At 44.6% G+C, this 24,911-nt stretch overlaps 2 protein-coding genes across 2 annotated transcripts in view; one reads left to right on the top strand and one right to left on the bottom strand.

Moving 5' to 3' along the window:
- The window catches only part of BRAP (BRCA1 associated protein), a 91,780-nt gene that overhangs the window by 32,058 nt on the left and 34,811 nt on the right, over nt 1–24,911 (bottom strand). The window lies entirely within an intron of this gene.
- Nucleotides 2,236–24,911, top strand: part of ACAD10 (acyl-CoA dehydrogenase family member 10) — a 34,711-nt gene continuing 12,035 nt past the window's right edge. Inside the window, 8 exon segments of the mRNA XM_025889633.2 lie at nt 2,236–2,924; nt 7,095–7,243; nt 9,603–9,797; nt 13,867–14,025; nt 14,741–14,900; nt 16,100–16,241; nt 20,178–20,246; nt 21,841–22,022. Coding sequence (XP_025745418.2) covers nt 2,738–2,924; nt 7,095–7,243; nt 9,603–9,797; nt 13,867–14,025; nt 14,741–14,900; nt 16,100–16,241; nt 20,178–20,246; nt 21,841–22,022 — 1,243 coding nt within the window. The 5' untranslated portion in view covers nt 2,236–2,737.

Here is a 24,911-nt window from a genome sequence, read left to right as displayed (position 1 = left end):
TGAAATATATACAAAGATGAAAAGATGGGCCTTGCTTTAAGGAGCTTACAATTATAGGAGCAGATAAGCATGAAAACAGTTACTGTGTAATGGAGTAAATGCTCTAGTGAAGGTATGGAGAAGAAGCAATAGGAGTTTAAGAAAAAAAAAAAAAAGTACCAGAGCCTACCTGGAAAAGAAAAAGCCTCAGGGTGCCTGGCCGGCTCAGTCAGTAGAACCTGAGACTCTTGAGTTTGAGCCCCATTTTGGGTGTGGAGCCTACTTAAAAAAATAAAAATAAACAAAAAAAAATGTTAAAAGCCTCTCGAGAGGATGTAAAGGTAAAGCTGAGGCTGTGTTGTAAAAACGAGTGAAGTGTACAGCAGATGAAGTGGGAAAAGCTGTCACAGTCAGTGCACAGCTCCCAAGCCTGGAGGTGGAAGAAACCAGTGTTTTGCCACTCTGAAGAGAGTGTTGGGAAGTGGTTAGAACGGAACCATCATCTCTAATTGGAAGGAATAAGCAAGCTGGTCATGGGAGCATTGCCTACTCATCCATTAGTACCCTCAGTTGAGATGCAAGCCAGCCCTTCAGGCCCCAGAGACATTTTTCATCGCTGTTAAGCCCTGGCACAAAGTTTTTGATGCGTTTAGAAGCCTATAAATAAACTCCTTGCATCATAAACTCTGGCCTTGGCGTGGGAACATAAGTAAAACTGAAAATGCAAATCAACCTTTAAGTTTTACATTTCAACCCCCGCCCCAGTTCTGCAAATTTCCAATTATATGAAAAACACATCGTATCATCTCAAAAGATTTACTGCTCGAGAACCCTTTCTTTAGAGTCTTCTATGGCTTATTGAATCCTGATGGCCGCACTGAAGTGACTCATTAACTTATAGGCTGTTTTCCCAAACTATGTTGTTCAAACCCGATTTTTAGTAAGCTTTGAAACTATAGAAATCACACAAAAAGTGCAAAGATTTTCATACAGACCTGACTGCAAATAGCAATCATTAATTTGTTTTTACCCCAGCTTTTTACTTCAGAGATACAGAAAAGTTGAAAGAATAGTACAGTGAATGATCTCTCATATACTCTTCATCGTATGCCCTTCACCTAGATTGACTAAACATCTTGCCACATTTGGTTTATCCCTATCCCTGTATGTAGGTATATGTCTATATACGTAAGTGTGTGTTGTGTGTGTATGGGGTGTTTTGTTTTTTTTTAACTTTCTGAGAGTGTTTAGAAAAGAGACAAATGGAGAACAGTTGGGAGCCTGTTGGTGTGATGGAGGCACCCCATCAGTACTTAGGAGGAGGTCCATAACTGGGCATTCTGGGAATATACAGGAGAGCCTTCTCATCTGTCTTTTCTGGTAGCCAAAGGGGGTTTCCTGAAGTAAGTGATAGGTAAACTACAACCTAAAGGACAATTTGGAATTAGCCAGGTAACAGGTGGAAGGGAGCGGTCCAGGGCAAGGAAACAGCACAGGCAAAGGCATGGTAGCCGGGGAGAACATCATGTGTTTAAAGAAGCTGCATGTAGATTTGTGTGTCCACGTCATCCCGATTAAGGTGAAAGAAGAGGGAGAGTTGCTGCCAAGAGTCGGGGGCAGATCTTAGAGGGCCTCTTGAGGCAGGTTAAGGAACTGAGAGTTTATCTTGAGGGCAGTGGGGAGCCATTGAAAGTTTTACTTTTTTTTTTTTTTAAGATTTTATTTATTTATTCATGAGAGAGAGGCAGAGGGAGAAGCAGGCTCCCAAGGAGCAGGGAGCCCGATGCGGGACCTGATTCCAGGACTCTGGGATCATGACCTGAGCCGAAGGCAGACGCTTAACCATCTGAGCCACCCAGGCGCCGTACTTTTTTTTTTTTTAAGATTTTATTTATTTAATTGACAGAGACGGGGAAAGAGGGAACACAAGCAGGGGGAGTGGGAGAGGGAGATTTGCCGCCAAGAGTGGGGAACAGATCTTAGAGGGCCTCTTGAGGCAGGTTAAAGAACTGAGAGTTTATCTTGAGGGCAGTGGGGAGCCATTGAAAGTTTTACTTTTTTTTTTTAAGGTTTTATTTATTTAATTGACAGAGACAGCGAGAGAGGGAACACAAGCAGGGGGAGTAGGAGAGGGAGAAGCAGGTTTCCGCTGAGCAGGGAGCCTGATGCAGGGCTCGATCCCAGGACCCTGGGATCATGATCTGAGCTGAAGGCAGTCCTTAACCAACTGAGCCACCCAGGCGCCCCACCATTGAAAGTTTTAAATGGCGTTAGGATGTGGCCAAATATGCAGTTTTGAAGGAGTAGTCTTAACTCTGCTTGAAGAGTGGAGAAAGAATGAGAAGGAGTTTGAGAAGAGGCAAAGAAATCCGTTAGGAGGCTTGTTGCAGTGATCTGTGGGCAAGATAATCTGTGGGTAGTAAGTGGAGAGAGGTGGATGGCGATTTTCAGGAGGAAGACGACAGCACAGAGCACATGGAATTGCGGTGGCCAGGTGGGGGATTGAGAAAAGTCAGGAGTGAACCCCAGATTTCTAGCCTGAGCAGCTAGCTGAATGGTGGAACCCTTTACTAGGCTAAGGAGCTTAGAAAACAGACTAGTCCGGGAGGGTTGAATTCTGGTTGTGGTTTGAAGGGTCTGCGGGAGATATTGGAGATGTCCAGTTGGCATGCCCGAGCTCCCAGATGGAGGTCTGGATTGGAGGCAGTGAAGGCAAGCTGTGCCCTGTGTCTTCTTCTTGTGCAGTGTTGGCCTCAACATGTGCATAAGGCAGCTTTTCCAGTCCTCACATCTCCAGTGGGCTTGGAGGGTAGCCTTCCTGAAATACATCCAGGGCAGGCACCAGCGAGCCAGGCGATGGGCACATTCTGGAGGCGGCACCTACAGAGCGGTGATTTTTGACATGGGTGGAGTTCTCATTCCTTCTCCAAGGAGAGTGGCCGCAGGTGAGCTCTACATTCTGTTTCACTTTTGGAGACAAGGGTCAGGGTAGGGGGAATGAAATGTGTAAGGGGAGGCTGAGAGGAACATTTGGGCAGCTCTGCTGTGAGTACCCTTCATTTCCAGTTTCACCTCATGGTCTGTCTTTGCAGCTTCACCTCCTACCATCACATTCTCATTCAAGCCAGCAGGAAGGAAAAAAGGCCGAAGAGCTGACCTACTATGGTGGCTGGTTGGGCAGTTCTCCATGCTAAGCCAACCCAAGTACAGGTTTTATATGCCCCTGAATAAACCTTTCCTATTGACCTTAAACATGAAACAGTTATTTTACGAGCAAAAATGAGTTTGTTTGGGAATAGCAAGAGAACTGCAGTTTGGGACGAGCAAGCTATGGCCAATACCATAGGCTAGTCTCACAAAGGAGAGGAACATTATTTTATGGAGAAAGAAGAGGAAATTAGGAGGGCTTGTTTTGAACAGAAGTCCCCTGCAGAAAGGCAGGAGTTCAGGGTGATGATGATTTCGCATCAGCGGAGTTGCTGGGGTAGTGAGTTCAGCATAACATCTTTCTCCTGTTGAGGCCAGGAAGTGATGATCCTTTCCCATTGGAGATTCTGTAACTGACGGAGTTGGAAGGGCGCGAGAGCTCCCCCTTCTGGCCTCCTGGCTTCATTTCCTCGAGGAGTCCCTTCTCACCTGACCCAGCTGAGCAAGCGGACTTGGAGAGCAGTTTTGTTTTGTTTTTTTAAGATTTTATTTATTTATTTGAGAGAGAGAGTGAGAGAGCACAAGCAGGGGGAACAGTAGAGGAAGAGGGAGAAGCCAACTTCCCACCAAGCAGGGAGCCCGATGCAGGGCTCGATCCCAGGACCCTGGGATCATGACCTGAGCTGAAGGCAGACCCTTAACCATCTGAGCCACCCAGGCGCCCCTGGAGAGCAGTTTTTTTTACCTCCAACTGCAGCAGGGCCCTCATCGTCTCTATTCCTCTGCTCATATTCCTCTGGTATTTACTGCAGGGCTGTTCCGACCTCCCCAGCAGTCATCCTACTCGCCTGCCACAAACCTGCATCCTTGGCCAACAGCTGAAACGCCTCTTTTTACCGAAAACAAAGATTACTGGACAGGAGTTTTCTCAACTTTCTCCAGAATATCTCGAGAACCTATTCGCTTCACTCACTCCTGTCTGCCTCGGCCCAGATTTCGATCCCTGTCTTCCCCCACCTGCACCATCCCAGGAGCCTCCTAACTCCTCTGTCTCTGCCTCCTGGCACTCTGGGTTTTGCGCCACCTTCCACGCAGCCCCCAGAATTACCTTTCTGAAATACAGATCTTATCCCCTCACTCCCTTGCTTCAAATCCTTGAGTGCCTGTGCTTTGTCCCTTAGATTAAGTCCAGAAGTTTTTGCTTGGTATCCGAAGCCCTCTTGCAAATTAGCCCTCACGTCCTTTTGTCGCAGCTTTGCCCACGTTTCAGCTGCCGTGGACTACTTGATGTTCTTTAAACTTGCCAAACACATTTACACTCTTGTGTCTTTGCAAGTTCTCTCCCCTCTGCTGGCAGCTACCCTTCCCCGCCCCCTCTACCTGTTCAAATCCTACTGGTACTTTTGATGGTAAGTTAAGCAGTGTAGGGACACCTGGGTGGCTCAGTCTGTTAAGCGTCTGTCTTCGGCTCAGGTCATGATCCTGGGGTCCTGGAATTGAGTCCTACATCGGGCTCCTTGCTCAGTGGGGAGCTGCTTCTCCCTCTGCCTGCCGCTAACCCTGCTTGTGCTCACTCTCTATTTCTCTCTCTCTGACAGATAAATAAATAAAATCTTAAAAAAAAAAGTTAAGCACAGTGCCTAGAGTCTTTTTTTTTTTTAAAGATTTTATTTATTTATTTGAGAGAGCGAGAATGAGAGAGAGAGAGAGCACATGAGAGGGGGGAGGGTCAGAGGGAGAAGCAGACTCCCTGCTGAGCAGGGAGCCCGATGTGGGACTTGATCCCGGGACTCCAGGATCATGACCTGAGCCGAAGGCAGTCGCTTAACCAACTGAGCCACCCAGGCGCCCACAGTGCCTAGAGTCTTGTGTACTCAGTACATCTTGTGGTGGTTGTTAGTATTGATTTTAAGACTTCTCTTCTGTGAAGGCTTCTCTGACCTCCTCCCTGGGTAGAATGTCCCCGGCTGGCATGTTCCCAGATTGGTTTAACTTCTGCCAAGGTGTGTCTAAGTTAGCAAACTTTTTCTATAAAGGGCTAAGTAGGCTTTGCAAGCCATACCATCTCTGTCACAGCTGTTCAGTTTTGCTGTCGTGGTAAGAAAACAGTGACAGTAGTAAATGAATGGATGTCATTGTATTCTAATAAAACTTTACTTACAAAAACAGATTTGGTTCTCAGGCCATATTTTGCATATCCTTAGTCTAGTTTATTTTTTTTTAAAGATTTTATTTATTTATTTGACAGAGAGAGAGAGACAGCAAGAGAGGGAACACAAGCAGGGGGAGTGGGAGAGAGAGAAGCAGGCTTCCCGCTGAGCAGGGAGCCCGATGTGGGGCTCAATCCCAGGACCCTGGGGCCACGACCTGAGCCAAAGGCAGACGCTTAATAACTGAGCCACCCAGGCACCCCCTCCTTGGTCTAGTTTATACATCTGTGTGGTATTCCATTATATGGGTGTACCATAGTTGATTTAACATTTATTATACATTTAAGTTTCTGGTTCTTTTTTTTTTAAGATTTTATTTATTAGAGAGAGAGAGAGAGAATGAGTGGGGGGAGGGGCAGAGGAAGGGCTCCACAGGGAGCCCGACTCAGGACTTGATCCCAAGACTTGATCCCGAGATCCCGAGATCATGACCTGAGCCTAAGGCAGACGCTTAACCAACTGAGCCACCCGGGCACCCTCTGATTCTTTTGATTACAAGGAATTCTGCACAGCCTTATACATACTCTTTGCTGACTTTTATAGATCTATCTGTGGGAGAAATTCCTAGAAAGTGGAATTACTACATCAGATATACATTTAAAATTTTGCTATCCATAGAGGTTGTACTTTTTTCCACTCTCCTCAACAGTATATGAGAGTACCAGTTTCCTTATGTGCTTGCCAACTCTCAGACCATAAAAAATGTTACACACTTTAGTTCTCAAATTAAACAAGTATGATTATTTGGATTGAGCTTTAAAAGTCTTGCTATTCTTGGGGCACCTGGGTGGCTCAGTCCGTTAAGCGTCGACTCTTGGTTTTGGCCCAGGTCATGATCTCACAGTAGTAGGACTGAGCCCCTCATCAGGCTCCGTGGAGCCAGCTTAAGATTCTTTCTCTCTCCCCCTTAGCCCCTCCCCACTCTCCTGTGTTCATGCTCTCTCTCTCAGAAAAAAAAAAAAGTCTTGCTATTCTCGAAAGGTATAGATCAGATTAGTAACATCGATTATTCCTGAAGGGTGAGATTCCTTGTCATTTTACTTTCTTTTTTTACACTTTCTATAGTCAGATATTTTCAATGCACAGGCCCTACTTTATCAAAACAAAAAAAATGTATAAAGCAGATTATGTCTTAGAAATAATTATGATTGCTTTATATATTTTTGCCCCATAGCAGCTATATTTTAGAAAGAGAAAACAACCTTGTACAAGAAAAAGCAGCTCCTGTCTAAAGGTTCCCAGTGTACACGAATGTTGATCCATTCACTGACTGAGCTTCTTGTGGATAGAAGTTTTCTTTAGTCCACAAAGACGGCATCCTCCAAGCGAACGTTCCCGTGTACCACCAGCCCCACTGCCATCCAGGATTACTACAGTTTACAAAATGACAGGCTTGTTTGCAAGTGCTGCCAGAATCCAGCTTATTACGCATGTATTTCCTTACCACATGGCAGGATCATGTGAGTGAGCCAGCTAATGAGAGACCCGGGAAGAAAATGCATAACGCAGTGTCCAGAGTCATGTCAAGCAGGTGGTAAGGACCTGACACTTAGCAGCTGCATCCCCTCGGTATCACTGTTGCCTTGGAGGCTTAAGGCTGAGATTTTGCATTTCCTGAATTTCTTCAGATTCCCAGCAGAATCAACCTGGCACCAACACAGCAGTGCCTCAGGGACTGGTTCAGTAATTCCCCAGGGCTTCCCAAAGCCCAGCCATCTGTCGATGTTCTTCACTCATTGCATATTTTACTTCCTATAGAATGGGAGCTACAAAATCATATCCCTCCTGGAACTATACGGAAGGCCTGGATCTTAGGTGGCGAAAATGGGCCCTGGATGAAACTTATGAGGGGAGAGATAACAACAGAGGATTTCTTGCAAGAATTTGGGAGACTTTGCTCTGACATTGTGAGTGATAAACACACTTGAATTTACATATTTTTTTGCCAAATGTGTGGATGCGTACTCACCCATTAAGTTGATTAAGCTACAAATAAAGTAAAAACCAGGTGGGGTGGGAGGGATGGAGTGGCTGGGTGATAGACATTGGGGAGGGTATGTGCTTTGGTGAGCACTGTGAATTGTGCAAGACTGTGCAAGACTGTTGAATCACAGATCTGTACCTCTGACACAAATAATGCAATATATGTTAAGAAAAAAAAAGGAAGAAGATAGCAGGAGGGGAAGAATGATCAGAGGGGGAGATGAACCATGAGAGACAATGGACTCTGAAAAACAAACTGAGGGTTCTAGAGGGGAGGAGGGTGGGGGGATGGGTTAGCCTGGTGATGGGTATTAAAGAGGGCACGTTCTGCGTGGAGCACTGGGTGTTATGCACAAACAATGAATCATGGAACACTACATCAAAAACTAATGATGTAATGTATGTAAAGGTGATTAACATAACAATAAAAAAATTTAAAGGGAAAAATAAAAACCTAATAATCTATTGTAAGTTTTTTTAATATATCAAGTTTTTATTTTGTTTGGTTTGGTCGGTTGTTTTTTTTCAAGTTTTTATTTAAATTTTAGTTGGTTAATGTACAGTATAATATTAGTTTCAGGAGAATTTAGTGATTCATCACTTGCATATAACACCCAGTGCTCATCACAAGTGCCCTCCAGATAACACCCATCACCCATTTATGTTATAAGTTTTTAATGTATTTCTTCCATCCCCAGGTACTCAACTTTAGCTACATATATGAATAAGTAAAAGTATTCTTTACTAAGCTCCTCCATCAGCTGCTGTTCATCTGCAATAGGAGCTGTCTGCATAACGGCTTTGATTAGAAAGCTCATTTAAAGCAATAATAAGGGGCGCCTGGGTAGCAGAGTTGGTTAAGTGTCCTACTCTTGGTTTCGGCTCAAGTCATGATCTCAGGGTCCTGGGGTCCAGCCCTGCATCGGGCTCTGTGCTCAGCGTGGAGTCTGCTTGAGATTCTCTCTCTCCCTCTGCCTCTGCCCCTCCCGCTCATGTTGTCTCTCTTCTCTCTCAAATAAATAAATTAAATCTTAAAAAAATTTTTTTTAATTAAAAAAATAAAGCAATAACAATATTGAACCTTTTCTCTGTACTATGCATTGTTCTAAGTTTTTTTTTTTTAAGATTTTATTTATTTGAGTGAGAGAGACAGAGATAGCGAGAGCAAGCACTAGTGGGGAGGAGAGGGAGAAGCAGGCTCCCGACCAAGCAGGGAGCCCAATGCGGGGCTTGATGCCAGGACCCCGGAATCATGACCTGTGCTGAAGACAGCTGCTTAACTGACTGAGCCACCCAGGCGCCCCTGTTCTAAGTTCTTTATTTACATTAACTGAAGTGTAGACTTCACAGTAATCCGACTAGTAAACAAAGTTCTGTGGATCAGTGGTGGTAATGGTTGCACCATAACAAATGTACTTAATACCACCAAGCTGCACACTTAAAGTGGTTAAAATATTAAATGTTATGTATATTTTACTATAATTTCAAATAAAAAGTAAAACATTGTGCTAAATGAAAGAAAGAAGCTGGTCAAAAAAGACCACATACTGTACGATTCCATTTATATGAAATGCCCAGAATAAGGAAATCTATAGGAAAAGAAAGTAAATTACTGATTTTCTAGGACTGAGAGTACTGGGAAGTGGGGGGTGGAATGGGGAATGACTGCCAGTATATATGGGGTCTCTTTTCAGGGTGATGAAAATGGTCTAAAATTGATTGTGGTGATGGTCACACAACTTTGTGAACATATTTAAAACGGAATCATACAATTTATGGGTGAACTGTGTGGTATGTGAATTGTATTTCAATGAAGCTGTTCTACAGTGTATGTGTGTGATTGTGTAAAATCACAGACTTGCCTTTGCAGATCTTGAAATATGATGAGTTTTCAAAACCTGCGTAGATTGAATTTAAAAACGAAAAATGGGTCCAAAACTGAAGTTCATAGTGGTGGTGCTCAGGCAATAGAAAATCATTCCATGTCTTCTGGATCATTAAGAATTAAATTAGATCTGCTTCATGTACTTTTGAGGTTGATACTTTTGAAGATTGCCAATCCATGAGTGAAATAAGGAATTCATTTAACTGGATTATTGATATAAATAGCTCCATTCCCTTACCAGAGGCACTCGAAGTCAGTCCTTACAAACTTGTACGCAAAATTCTGCACAAGGGCCGAAGGAGAATTCCTTTAGGTAGCAGTATTTTCTCTGTTGGTGATAAGCGGTTCCTCCTCCTCTTAATTATTGTTGGTTCTCCTTCTCCCCTCCCCACTTCTAGGCGAAGACCTCTGTACCTGTGGCCTCCTTTTTCTCTCTGCTGACCAGTGAGCAAGTGGCACAGCAGTTCCCAGTGATGACTGAGGCCATAACTCAAATTCGGGCAAAAGGCTTTCGGACTGCAGTCTTGAGCAATAATTTTTATCTCGCCAACGGGAAAAGCTTTTTGCCCCTGGACCGGAAACAGTTTGATGTGGTAAGCTTAAACTCATTCAAACAATCAAAACAGAGTCTCTGTCCTTGCTTCCGGATGCATTGTTAAACGCTGCCTTTTGGCAGGTCTTGAGTGAATGGGTTTTCTTATTCAGACGAACTTGACTAAATTAGGTTTAGACATAACAGGATGAAAAGAGGACTTTTATTTTATTTTTTATTTTTTTAAGATTTTATTTATTTCACAGGGAGAGAGAGAGCGAGAGCAGGAACACAAGCAGGGGGAGTGGGAGAGGGAAAGCAGGCTTCCCAATGAGCAGGGAGCCCGATATGGGGCTCGATCCCAGGACCCTGGGATCATGACCTGAGCCGAAGGCAGATGCTTAACAACTGAGCCACCCCAGGTGCCCGAAAAGAGGACTTTTAAAAGGTCGCTGAGCTCTCAGCAAAGTCCAGTATTTCTGGGGCTTGATAACTGGTTGAAACCTCAGCTTTAGAGACTCTTTCACATTCTGAATTTGAACCTTATTCCTCACATAACACACAAATTTTCCATTGGCCCTCACATCTTAAAGGGCCTGTTGACGTTTTTTCTTCAAAGACCAACCCTGTTGGGGCGCTGGGCTGGCTCAGTTGGAAGGGTGTGCGAATACTGTTCCCAGAGTCATGAGTTCGAGCCCCATGTTGGGTGTAGAGATTAAATAAATATATAGATTTTTTAAAGATTTTATTTATTTGTGAGAGAGAGAGAGGAAGAGAGAGCACAAGGGGGGGGCAGCAGGCGGAGGGAGAAGCAGACCCCCTGCTGAGCAAGGAGTCCAATGTGGGCCTCCATCCTAGGACCCTGGGATCATACCTGAGCTGAAGGCAGACACTGAACCGACTTAGCCACTCAGGCATCCCTAAATAAATATTTTTTAAAAAGAAAAAAAGGGGGGGCACCTAGGTGACTCAGTTTGCTAAGCATCTGACTTGATTTTGGCTCAGGTCATGATCTCAGGGTTGTGAGCCCCTGCTGAAGAGGATTCTCTCTCCCTCCCCCTTTGCCCCTCCCCCCTCCAAAAAAAGAAAAAAAGACCAATGATGTTGCCCTCTATTCTGTGGCATTAATCCTGAGACCAGTGCTGTCTAACAAAACTTACTGCAGTAATGGAAATGTCCAGTATGGTTGCTATTGGTCACATAATGCACTTGAAGTGTGGCTTGTATCACTGAAGAACTGAATTTTATTTCCTTTTTATTAGTTTAAATGTAAATAATCACATATGGCTGGTGGTTACTGTATTGGATAGCCCAGTGCTAGACTATCAAACTATACTGAGAACATACTGAGATGGTCTTCTGTGCCAAGAGGTTACTGTAGCTATAAAGGATTCCCTCCTTCCCCAGGAGAAAATAGATTACCATCCTGGGGTAGATAGGAATGTTATAGATGACCTGCTTAAACTTCAGTTAGAAAATAAATTCTTATTGAGCAGCGTTACTGTGTGTGGGGCGCTGGCTAGGCGTGAAGGGTTACCGTGTCAGATGTGACAGGCAATCCTGGCCGTCTGGACTACACATTTGCTATGTTTCAAGTGCTCAGTCACCACATGTGGCTAGTGGCTACTATATTGGACAGTGCAGACACAGCATTGCCATCATTGCAGAAGGTTCTATTGGATAGTGCTATTTTAGAACATAAAATCTAGTAGAATTGACAGGCAGAAATTCAGAGCACAAAGGTTGGAAATTAACCTCCCAACCTAGTACTGTTTTCACCTTCCACATCCTTCTTCCTTTTTGTAGAAAGCCCATCAGAGATAGAGTCCTTTCCCCTCTGGACACCTTGCCTGGCCCCCACCGGCTTTGATTGTTGGTTTCCCTGCAGTACACACACAGACATCTTCCAAGCTCCTTCTCCACAAGCGTTTGGAACCTCAGCCAGATTCAGTCCTGTCTCTGCAACTTGCAAACCGTGGACCGTGCTTTGCTGCCTTGAACCTCGGTTTCCTCATCTCCAATTCAGGAATAGCAATTTCTTTGTTATAGGGTAGCTGTGTGCACCCCACAGAGTAATGCATGCAAAGCTCCCTGCATGGTCCTGTCACATGGCAGTTATTTTCAGAGATTCCTTCCATCCAGTGCAGCTATAGGAATGATATCTTCATCTGGACAACTGAAGCTGGTCAGGCTCACACTGAGCCCTCCAAATGAGGCTACAATTGGAAAGACCTATGAGCTTCTTGAAAAAAATGGACATGTTTATTTAGACTTCACAGGCTTTCTGGCATGGGCTTTCCAGCAGGTTTTCTGGTGGGTTTTCATATTTTAGGTCTGCAGGAGACCTGGAGTTTTAAAAATATTTCTTCAAGGGCAACGGTTTAGGTTTTTGTTCTCTAAAGTTCTAAGGCTATATACGGATATATGTGCGTGCGCACACACACGTTTGATGGAATAGTGTAAGCAATCCTATAATCTCTGTCAACATCAGAGGCTGAACTCTTGAGTATTATGGGAATCTGTCTCAGCTTTAAAATTTTTTTCATCTAATTTTTTAATTAAAAACTTACTATATTGTTTTTATTGTAAAAACCCACATAACATAAAACTTACCATCATAACTATTTTTTTAAAGATTTTATTTATTTATTTGAGAGAGAGACAGAGATAGTGAGGGAGCACGAGTAGGGAGGAGAGGAAGAAGCAGACTCCCTGCTGAGCAGGGAGCCCCATGTGGGGCTCGATCCTAGGACCCTGGGATCATGACGACCCAAGCCGAAGGCAGACGCTTAACTGATTGAGCCACCCAGGCGCCATCATGACTATTTTTAAGTGTTCAGTTCAGTAGCATTAAGTATAGTCACGTTGTTATGTAATAATCTCCAGAACTTTTTCAAGTTGCAAAATAGAACAGAAAGAAAAGACCAGGGATCTTATCAAACTTAAGTCTGAAGAATCTTTTCACTTTCCCAACGCAGTGACTCTCAGCGTAGTGGCTCCTGGGAGATGTCTGTTCATGAGAACTTGGCCCTGTCCCCTTGGTTCGCCGCCCCCTCTCATCTGTCTCAGCCAGCACAGCCTCCCCTGCAGCATGGACCCTGGTCTGTGTCTGAAACACCCTTTGCTACGCACTAGTGATGTCTTCCTTATAGGGAGCTTGTCTTTTTTAGCTCATTCAGGTGCTTAAGTAGAGAGTCCAATGTATTCAGGACATTTATTTACCTGAAAGGGCAGCTCTCACCCAACCTTGAATAATACAGTCTGGAGTAGAGGGGGGGCCCTCAGGTTTGTCCTCGGTCTTGGAGAGTGTGAGTCTTTCCAGGAGGGAGCAGGGATTGAGATCTATTCTCAGGGTAGACCAGAGGGTAGCGGCTCTAAGCCTCTCTGGCCATTTTAGGCCCACTTTCTAGGAGATTAAGCCCCGGGGATAGTGTGAGGACCTGCAGGGCTGCCTGGCACCGGAACAGCTTTTGCAGGGTGCTCCTGCACCCCCGGCAACACCCCCACTCCCCCTAGTTCCGGATCACATACATGGTTGAAACAAGGTTGTCAGGACACATGGGAGCTCTTCGCATGAAAGGAATAGTATCTTTGCCACGAACAGTCTCTTTGGCATCCATCCTACGATGGGATTTATCTAAGTTGAGGATGGCTGTTTTGTGTTTTAACTTCTGAAATGTAAACGTTAAGGTCATGCGTCTTTTGTAGTAGTAACCAGTGCCTTCTTTCGAAAAAATGGTAAAGTACTTTTCCTAAAGCTGAAATGTGCAGCTCTTCTCTGTAGCCACAATATGTAACATTAGCAAAATGCTTTGTCATTTTGGAGCTCACTCAACTTTCATTTAAAGTTCTCAACAGTAAGTAGGATAGCTAGTATCCCCATGTTACTGACGAGGACACTGTGTCTGAACCAGAACTCTGGTTTTCTGAGCTTGCCCCTAGGTAGTAATCCAGTATTTCCATATCCGACTTGAAAAAGCAGCAACATTTTACATCATAACACTCTTAAGTTACTTGTTACAACAAATCTCAACTGTCCTTATATTATTCTTTTCAAAACCTATGACAGTACGCATGTGGGACCACCACCTTTTAGAGACACTCACCTCTCATTCCTGTCCCTCGGTCAGGTTGTGGAATCCTGCCTAGAAGGTCTCTGTAAGCCAGACCCCAGGATCTACAAGCTGTGCTTAGAGCGGCTCGGCCTGCAGCCTTCTGAGTCCATCTTTCTGGACGATCTTGAACTGAATATAAAAGCAGCCACCAGCCTTGGCATTCACACCATTCAGGTAACGGTCACGATTTTTTGAACCCCAGCTGTGCACCAGGCACTGGCCTAAGCATTTCTGTGTAGTCCTGCTCACAATCATAGTTGTGTTTAGAGGTTTCCCCCCATGCTGCTGTAGTCTCATTTTTTTATTAATTAGGAAATCTATGTGACGAGCCACTCACATTTTCAAAGGGAAGTAGGACAAACACATACTAAGAAGGCAGTTTGAGACAGAATTACACAAGGAGGGTGGCTGGCAGGCTTAAGACATTCGGGAGGGCAGTTAGGCTGTTCTAGAGACGCTGTTCTGGGTGGGGAGCCAGCAGCTAGCAGCCACACGGACCACCCAGGTTGTGCATGGCTTTGAAGCGTGAGAAGCCACATGAAAGGAGACCTCCGACTGGCTTCCCATGTTGGTGTTTTCATGATGAGGCGGCTGATGGGCCACCGGGACAGGGTGGCACAGCATTCTGCCCTCCTGGCGTGAAGGAGCATCATGGACTCTTAACTGACACTTCCAGCAGAGAGCGTTTAATGTGGTTAGAAATTAAATGGGAAGAGGAAGTTCATCCTACAGCTTCCTCGTTAGCTGAACATCCTGGCCTCCAAAGCCCTTGCTCAGAGACCTGGCTTCTTGGTTATCTCCCCCTAAAGAACTACCCTTTTAGAGAACAGACAGGAGGCCAGGTCAGGGTTGACTGGTGATTGATGTTCAATATTCTCTTTGAAACAAGGTTGATGACCCAGAGACTGCCGTAAAGGAATTAGAAACCCTTTTGGGCTTTACGTTGAGAATGGTTATTCCAAACACTGGCCCTGTGAGAAAGACAGTGGAGATTCCACGAGATTCCTTGGAGAAGTACCTCAAAGACTTACTGGGGACCCAAAGCACAGGTATTTACATGTTTGTATTTTGCTGACTCTCTAAAGGCTCGGCTTTCAGCCTGGTTCTCCCTTTCAAACCCCGGTGGAATATGCTGGAGACAGGCAGTGTGGTGAGGAAAACAGCCATTGGGCTCAGTGGATCCTAATGCAGCTTTCAGTCTTGCCTGGGAAAAAGCATTAACTCCAAAAGGTCACGCCCCCCCTCTTCCACCCAAGAGTGTGGTGTCGCAGGGATCCCCTGGGACCTGGAGCCGGTGGTGTGGGCCCAGGGACGCTGGACTGTGTCTAATTGTTTTGAGATGACAGCCTGGTTTGTGAAGATGACTTAGGCTGCCTGAGTTGACAATGGGACAAGTTGTCTCCATCTCTTCAAAGGTCCCTCTTTCATTCTTTGAATTTCAGCCTCAGAAAAACAGCTGCCTCGGGGGCTTTTGAAGACATTTCCACCTGGTGGTAAAGTCTTGCCTCCACCCGTTAAATCCTTGCAAAAGACTTTTTGTGTGGAGCTTCACAGCTCTGCTCTCCAGAGATTGGATTGTTCTTAGGGCCTCTTGTACCGTTGAGGGGCCCTTTTGGAGCAGGCCAGCGAACTCAGGCCGACTCCCATTGCCTGCTCTCTGACCGTGTGAGACAAAGCTATGTCCGTAGTTCAGTCTTGCTGTGAAGCTGAGGGTTAATTAGAATGTTCCTGGGCGGGAGCCATAGACTTCAGCCCACTGGGGTGGGAGAGCACATCTTGGGAAAGCACTTTGGCTCAAGCTGTTGGCCTCTGCAGAAGCTCCTTTCAGCCATCACGCCAGTGTCGGGCGTCCTTGGGCCAAGTATGGGCTGAGGGACACACAGGGGCACTTTCCATCCTCAGGCTTAAAGCCTTCTGTTTTGCCTGAGGAGTTGCCACGACTGTGCTTCTGCCTGATAAACAGAACCAAAAAGCTTTTCTTTGCAGAACGGGAGTTGGCAAGAGGGACAAAATTGCACACCTGTACAAAGTGAGAATGACTGTGGTAGAAACGGAGTGGCCTTTGCCACACGGTAGTGGACCTGAGCTGGGGGGTATGCCTGGCACTCAGTCACTTGTGGTGCCCGAGGAGGAGGTGCATCCCAAATCAGAATGTTCTGCACCCCAAGTGTGGTACTCGTTAGAAAGCAGAAATGCCCAGCTCTGTCCTTCAGAACTGCTTTTGTTTTCTCGGTTTTCAAACTCGCAGGCCCATTGGAACTCCTTCAGTTTGATCATGGGCAGTCCAATCCAACCTACTACATCAGGCTCGGTAACCACCAGCTGGTTCTGAGGAGGAAACCCCCGGGGACACTTGTTCCATCCACCCATGCAGTGGAGAGGGAGTTCAGGTAACTTCTCAGAGCTGGGGCGTCCTCAACCCCCAGCCCTCAGCCCCGAACTGACAAGTCCGCACCCTGTCAGAGAGCCTGACACATTTAAATCTGCAAGTGTGAATTTCCAAAATTATTTCCAATAAGAACATGTAACCTAGTTTTATTCAGAAGTTTGTTTTCTCTTTTCTATACCTAAACCTCTAGAAAACCAGCCTTTTTTGGGAACCTCTGGGTGAAAAAAGGCATTTCTGAAATACTCATTAGTCTTACCCTTGAGTCTTAAAGACTTTAAGATCTTTACTCTTATATTCCGCGGGGCTGAGGCCAAAACGAGTATGGCCATGAGGTGATAATTGTTGAAACTGGGCGGTGGGCATGTGGGGGTTTGTCATATGAACCTCTCTATGGAGGTATGTTTGAAATTTTCCATAATAAAATGTGTACAAGAATAAATGTATTACAACCCCTCCCGACCCCTTTGCAAATAGGAAAATTTAAACATAGTAGGTTGAAAAAAACCTAGCTCCAAACTCTTTGAGAGTGAGATGAAAATTCTGGATGGGCTCCAGTGGGGGCGCCTACCGTCCTGGAAGCCTTTCTCTTCCTCTGCTCCCTTCTCCCTTCCAGCCCCGGATCCCCTGCAGAAGGAGTGTTGCAGAGTAGTAAGGGAAATGTGATGTCGTCTCTTGGCCCCTTCTTGTTCTCACTATTTACTCTCTGTCCTTTGGACTTTTTAGTTCCTGGAATCTGACTTCTCCAAGTGTTGTAGGCACTGGTGACTGATGATTATGAAGCCTTAGGGGGTCATCAGAGGAGAAAACCTGTAGCTATTTCCGAGCACTTTTATCTGTGCCCACACAGGAACAGGTCTGTATTTACAGGAAGGAAACCCTAAAAGTGTTAAGCCCCCCACTCTGTTCTTATGCATCCTGCTTGTGAATGCTCTCTGACCATTCCCAGAGGCATTATGGAATTCTGGAGTGCTACAGTGACACTCCAAAAATCCAGCAATGCAGAGAATTTCCATTTATTTATTTATTTATTTATTTATTTATTTATTTATTTATTTATTTTTAAAGATTTTATTTATTTATTTGAGAGAGAGAGCACGAGAGGGAGGAGGGTCAGAGGGAGAAGCAGACTCCCTGCTGAGCAGGGAGCCCGATGTGAGACTCGATTCTGGGACTCCAGGATCATGATCTGAGCCGAAGGCAGTCGCTTAACCAACTGAGCCACCCAGGCGCCCCGAGAATTTCCATTTAGTAAAGAAATAAAATGTGCATTTGAAGATGAAATCTAATATGGTATCTGCTTGTAAAATGCCAAATGTAAATTTGAACAATTTGGGGAATTTTGGAAAATAGCATGACACACTTTATTAAAAACCTCAGAGTAGTCACACTTTTAGATCTAATAATTCCAGTTAGAGGAATCTCTGTTTAAAAAATAATTCTCGGGGCACCTGGATGGCTCAGCCATTAGGCGTCTGCCTTCGGCTCGGGTCATGATCCCGGGGTCCTGGGATCGAGCCCTGCATTGGGCTCCCTGCTGAGCAGGAGGCCTGCTTCTCCCTCTCCCACTCCCCCTGCTTGTGTTCAACTCTCTCGCTGTGTCTCTCTCTCTCAAATAAGTAAGTAAAAATCTTTTTAAAGAAATAAAATAAAAAATAATTCTCCGGGCTCCTGGGTGGCTCAGTTGTTAAGCGTCTGCCTTCGGCTCAGGTCATGATCCCGGGGTCCTGGGATTGAGCCCCGCATCGGGCTCCCTGCTCAGCAGGAAGCCTACTTCTCCCTCTGCCACTCCCCCTGCTTGTGTTCCCTCTCTTGCTGTCTCTCTCTCTGTCAAATAAATAAATGATCTTTAAAAAAAATTCTCAAAAGGGAAAACAGCTTTATGCATTCATACGGCCACCACAATGTTATTTATAATAAAAAAGTGGAAACACCGTAATGGTACAATAATCAGGAAATGATTAAACCTTAGCATATCTACTTGTTGCAACAACAACAACGAAAGTAACAGCTGACATTTGCTGAGTGTATAGTATGTGCCAGGCACTATAATAAATGCTTTGGATGTAATAAACCCAAAGCATTCTCACAACAACTCATGATATGTTACTGTTACGATCCCCATTTTACTGGCGAGGGAATCGAGGCTTAAAGACGTTAAGCAACATTCCCCGGGATACACAACTAGCGTGTGAGTGGCAGAGTTTGGCCTCATACCCTTGAGCAGCAGGATTCCACAGCCCAGTCTTAATTGTGCTGTTACTGCAGCCAACAAAAGTACACTTAAATAACACAAAAATGTTAAAATTGTAATAAAAACAGATACAGACCACATAGAGTACTATCCTAACTACATTTTGTGTTTTTTTTAGTACTTTTAGTACTCTCTACAGCCAACATGGGACTCAGATCCACAACCCCAAGATCACGAGTTGCACACTCCACCGACTGATCTAGCAGGCTCCCCTATGTTTTGTTTTGTTTTTTAGGATTTTATTTATTTATTTGACAGAGAGACAGAGCACAAGCAGGGGGAGTGGCAGGCAGAGGGAGAAGCAGGCTCCTGGCTGAGCAGGGAGCCCGATGTGGGACTCGATCCCAGAACCCTGGGATCATACCTGAGCCAAAGGCAGACGTCCAACCAACTGAGCCACCCAGGCTCCCCCCTTAACTATTTTCTTTTAAAAGACTTCTGTACCGAAACAAAAATATTAGAAAGGAACACACCAAAATATTTACCATGTTGGGGTAGCATATTACTGTTCTTCAGCTGCAAGTGACAGAAACCCATGTAGACTGACTGAAGTGTTTTGTTTTTTAAAAGGAGAGGTAAAATGTATTGGCTTCATAATTTAAATCTTTCAGGCATGACTAGATCCAGGGGCCCAAATAATATCATCAGGACCCATTCATTCTCTCTCTCCCTCCATCTTTCCACTCCTTTTTCCTCTATAACCTTAGTGAATGTTCCAGCATACCTCCTGAGATTGACTAAGTGGGCCAATATGAACAATCGTCTGGGGTCAGGAGGATGCATTGTTCAGACTGGCCGAATCTGGGTCTTGTGCCCATCCTTGGAACCAGGGATTGGGTCAGTCCCACCCAAACCATGTAGACTGACAGTAGCTACAGAGAGCCATTTCCCAAAGGAAAGCCCAGGAATTATCAGAATTATCAGAATCAGCACTCCAGAATTCCATAATGCCTCTGGGAATGGTCAGAGAGCATTCACAAGCAGGATGCATAAGAACAGAGTGGGGGGCTTAACACTTTTAGGGTTTCCTTCCTGTAAAGGATGAAGTAAGGAAAGGGACACCAGGCAGGCAAAAGCAGGAGCCAAATACTGGTGATATGACTGAGTAGTTATTTTTCTATTTAAAACATTTAAAAATTTCCTCCTTGGGGGCGCCTTGGGTGACTCAGTCAGTTAAGCATCTAACTCTTGATTAATGCTCAGGCCGTGATCTCAGGGTCATGAGATGGAGCCCCAAGTCAGGCTCCACGTTCAGCACGGAATCTGCTTGGGATTCTCTCTCTCTCTCTCCCTCTGCCCCTTTCCCTGCTCCCTCTCACACATGCTCTCTCTCAAATTAAAAAAATAAAATTTTTAAAAAGAAAAAAAAAAGAATGTCTCCTGTGGACAGCATATAGTTAGGTCTTGCTTTTCTATGCAGTATGACAATCTCTATCTCAATTAAAATGTTTAGTCTAATTAATGTAATGTAACTATTGATATTTGAATTAGTTCTATAATTTTGCTACTTGTTTTTTGTTTTTCCCATCTGTTTTTTGTTTTTCTTGCCTATTTTGGGGTCAGTTGAATATTTTTTACAATTCTGTTTTAATTTCTGCGTGTACTGATTTTAATTCAGAAAAATAGTTTCAAGAAAATCTCATCAATTCAGCCAGCATTGTTGCTCATTTCTCTTTGTTCCGGCAGGATAATGAAAGCCCTTGGCAATGCTGGAGTGCCTGTCCCCAGAGTTCTTGGCCTCTGTGAAGATTCAGGGTAATGTTCAGATTTATTTCTTTCATTACATATTCAAACTACAGAAGAGAAAAGCCCATATAGTAGCTCAAATCCCAGTTTGTTGAAGACAAAATTTGGGTGAGAGAGAACAGAGACTTTATAGCAACCTCCCCTGGAAGTTCACAGATCTTTAAGTTATCCTGAAAGATAAAGAAATGCCTGCTTTTGTGAAAATTGGTAGAAAACATTTTTTTATCTTTTAAAAAATTTATATCCATCTAGTTTCATGTTGCTTGTTTTTGTTAATTTTTTATTGTGGTCCTTTTTTTTTTTTAAGATTTTATTTATTTGACAGAGAGAGACAGCGAGAGAGGGAACACAAGCAGGGGGAGTGGGAGAGGGAGAAGCAGACTTCCCGCCGGGCAGGGAGCCCAATGCGGGGCTCAATCCCAGGACCCTGAGATCATGACCTGAGCCGAAGGCAGACGCTTAACGACTGAGCCACCCAGGTGACCCAGGATAAACAGTTTTAATGGTAGCCTTTTCAAAACAACTTTTTAGAATAGGAAACTGATTTCTAGTAACGACTAAAGAATGGATTAATGACATTTTGTTGTGTCACCTTAATATTATGGGTGGTATATGTGTCACTCACACTACCAGATAATGATAGAAATAACATCACTAAGAAGAAGGGATATTTATTGAAGCCTCATTGGAACCAGACAGTCCATGTATATTTGCTCCCCTAATTCTTACAACAACCCTTTGAAGTTTTACAGATTAAAACAACAAAGCCCAGAGAGGGTTAGTAAGTCTCTCATGATCGCACTGCTAGGAAGGGGCAGAGGTGGGATTTAAACCTGGTTCTGGGGCGCCTGGGTGGCTCAGTTGGTTAAGCAACTGCCTTCAGCTCAGGTCATGATCCTGGAGTCCCGGGATCGAGTCCCACATCAGGCTCCCTGCTCTGTGGGGAGTCTGCTTCTCCCTCTGACCCTCTTCCCTCTCGTGCTCTCTATCTCTCATTCTCTCTCTCTCAAATAAATAATAAAATAAAATCTTTGAAAAAAATAAATAAATAAACCTGGTTCTGTATGGCTCTGAAGTCCCCCTCTCAACATGCTGCTTTCCTTCATTATCACACTTAATCTCCATTCCCGTCGCTTCCACGAGTGAAGCAAACAGAAGAGAGACATGCTGGCAGAAACGTATAGACAGGGCTGTGTGTGTGGATGGTTTGGGGATGGGGTACTTCTAACCCTCTGTGCTGATGTATGAAGGAAAGGAAATGTCCAGCACTCTGGGTCTGAACTCCTTCCCCAGCACTTGGAGCAAACACATAGAGCAATGCTGGGGCACCTGAGTGGCCCAGTCTGTTGAGCGGCTGGCTCTTTTTGGCTCAGGTCATGATCTCAGGGTCCTGGGATTGAGCCCCACGTTGGGCTCCACACTCAGTGGGGAGTCTGCCTGAGGATTCTCTCTCTCTCTCCCTCTGCCCCTCCCCCTTCTCTCTCATGTGCACATGTTCTCTAAAATAAATAATCTTAAAAAAAAAAAAAAAGCAATGCCATGACTAGCAGCCTGCCATATTATGAGCTGGACCACTGAAACCCCCTGTCTGTGTCCTTCCCAGGGTCATTGGCACTCCCTTCTATGTGATGGAATACTGCCCAGGCCTCATCTACAGACACCCCTCTCTGCCAGGCTTGGAGCCCAGCCAGAGGCGGGCCATATACACTGCCATGAACAGAGTCTTGTGCAAAATTCACAGTGTGGACCTCAAGGCTGCAGGCCTAGAAGACTATGGGAAACATGGTGAGCAAGAGGTCATTTGTCTTTTGTGCTGACGGGTTCCTCATTGGTGCCCGTTTCAGGATTTGCATCATGTCAGGGTGTTAATGCACCTAGTGTTTGCTAAATGTGAGGTGGGCTTCTTAGCCCCCTACCTGGAAATCCAGTTTCATTTTAATGGAAGTGTCATTTACCTAGATATATTATCCTTGGATACGTCCCTTCACGGCCTACAGAATCTCTCTTCCCTGCAACTTTGATCTTGCTGGACCATTTCAGCATCAGTATCTTCTGTTTTTTACTCTTTCCCTAAATATTCTTTCAACAGGGGATAGACTTTTAAAATGCCATTATGCCAAGGTATTTTGTTTGTAGAGTTTGTTTCTGCTTGTTTTTTTACTGTCTGAGAGTTCCAGTTCTTCATCCTCATTGTTAGTGTCAGTTTCTTTCTTTCTTTCTTTTTTTCTTTCTTTCTTTCTTTCTTTCTTTCTTTCTTTCTTTCTTTCTTTCTTTCTTTCTTTCTTTCTTTCTTTCTTTTCTTTCTTTTCTTTCTTTTCTTTCTTTTCTTTCTTTTCTTTCTTTTCTTTCTTCTTTTTCTTTCTTGTCAGGTGTATTGAAGTGTAGCAGTCTATAAATGTGACAGACACACACTATTTTAAAACCACCATCACCAACTGTCTCCATGCACAAACTTTAGCACGAGCCAAAGAATTTCAGTTTTTCTGCCCTGCAAAGTTCAAGAGTATTTGACTTTTGACCAGTATGTATTCTTGGCTATAGTCAAAAAGAATCCCCCAGCTATGTTTTCTTCTTTCTCTGCTTTTAACCAAAACGTGTTTTCCGTAGGACCACATCAAAGGCTGTAGTATGTCTCCTGTGTACATCACCTTCCTGCCATTTCTGCCAAGTCACCTAAAGCCCCACCTCTCCACAGGCACATGAGCTGAGTCCCCACAAGTAATCAGTTTGAAACACTTTGCTACCATAGAGAAAGCTTGCTGACTTTCCAGCCCAAACTGAGGGGGTTCTCCCCATCCCTTTAAGTACAGCCAGATCCATGCCATCCCCCCCCATATTCTAACCTGTTGACTAGAGATACCAACTCTAGTGGTAACCTCTACCTCATTTGGAAATAAAAATTTGTTGTTTATCTGAAATTCACATTTAACTGGGTATCCGGTATTTTATCTGGCAGACCTAGTCACCAGTAAAAAGGCCAGTAGGCAAAGACAACACATGTTGTCCATATTGAGCCATTGTTTCAAGATGGAAAGAGCACTGGAGCAGAAGTTGGATGCTAATTTGTCAGGGACCTTGGGCAAGTCACCTTACTTTGTCATCGTTTTCTCAATAGTAAACGTTGGGTTAAAAAAAACCATCTTTTGGGCGCCTGGGTGGCTCAGTTGGTTAAGCGACTGCCTTCGGCTCAGGTCATGATCCTGGAGTCCCGGGATCGAGTCCCACATCGGGCTCCCTGCTCGGCGGGGAGTCTGCTTCTCCCTCTGACCCTCCCCCGTCTCATGCTCTCTATCTCATTCTCTCTCTCAAATAAATAAATAAAATCTTTAAAAAAAAAAACAAAAAACCATCTTTTGCTGCCATGGCTACCCCAGTGCTTTGAATGAAGATGAAGCCTCAGGCAGATGCAGTGATGGGCAGTGTGACATCCTGTCCTGGAGAGACAACAGCTTATGGAAGTCCCTCCCATGTGCTGTCTGAGTGGATCCTTTGCCTTTTATTTTTAAAGTAGACTGTTTTGATGCTCCTTCCACCGACCTCTTAGCACAAAGAGGCAGAGCAGAAATCTGATGTAATTTCATGTGACCCAAGGGCCACTGGCTGTGTTTTGAGCCTGATAGCATACAGCAGCTTCATCATGCTTCAGGTTCACTGATCCAGCTACAGAGGCATCAGATCTTCCTTTTCAAGAAACCTGCAATTTCTCTGGTGGTATCAGGAATCCTGCTGCTGGGCAGGGCATTGGCTATAAATAGCTACTACCTTTGTGCAAAGGGTGGCATATTTAAATAAATTTACATATTCAGATACATTTAAATATTTGCTTGCACAAGTGAATATCTCCAAGAAACTGGTCACATGGGTTGCCTCTGGGGAAGAAGAGCTGAGTGGCTGGGCAGAGGATGGGAGAAAGACTACTGTACATCCTTCTATCACTTTATTCCAAGCCATGGGAATGTATTATCTATTCAAGAGTGCACATTTACATTTATTAAAAAAAAAGAGAGATTGCACACAAACATGATTTCTAATTAAGAGGGACTTTTGACAAAGATCCTTTAGGTACAGTCCAGTTACCATAAAGAACATTTCTACCACCAATGACCTGCAGGGAGCACATAATCCTCTTTTCGTATCCCAGAGGGGCAGTCTGCTTGAGGAAGGATGTTTCCATGACTTGGCGGGCCTGATAGAGACCAGTGGCCAACAGAGCCAGAGACACAGGGGGCAGCTGTGTCTGTTTCCCCTGAGAAAGGAATGTGTGCAGCGCTGGTTGGTGTGTTTGGGGTGGAAGGTCCCAAATCCATATAGATTTTCCTGAAAGCCTCCTTTCACAAAGGCTCAACTCCTGTGTATGGTTGTTGTTGTTTTTTTTTATAAGATTTTATTTATTTATTTGACAGAGAGAGACACAGCAAGAGAGGGAACACAAGCAGGGGGAATGGGAGAGGGAGAAGCAGGTCTCCGGCGGAGCAGAGAGCCCAATGCGGGGCTTGATCCCAGGACCCTTAGATCATGACCTGAGCTAAAGGCAGACGCTTAACGAGTGAGCCAACCAGGCGCCCCTGGTTGTTTTTTTTTTTTTAAAGATTTCTTTGACAGAAAGAGAGAGAGAGTGTGCATATGTGTATGTGAGCTGGGGGAGGGGTAGAGGGAGACAGAGAGAATCCTTAA

Source organism: Callorhinus ursinus, unplaced genomic scaffold, assembly GCF_003265705.2.
Source record: "Callorhinus ursinus isolate GAN/ISIS: 27379988/994484 unplaced genomic scaffold, GSC_fseal_2.0 scaffold41, whole genome shotgun sequence".
Classification (NCBI taxonomy): domain Eukaryota; kingdom Metazoa; phylum Chordata; class Mammalia; order Carnivora; family Otariidae; genus Callorhinus; species Callorhinus ursinus.
Note: the sequence above shows the minus strand (reverse complement) of the source record. Positions and strands in the feature narration are given on the sequence as shown.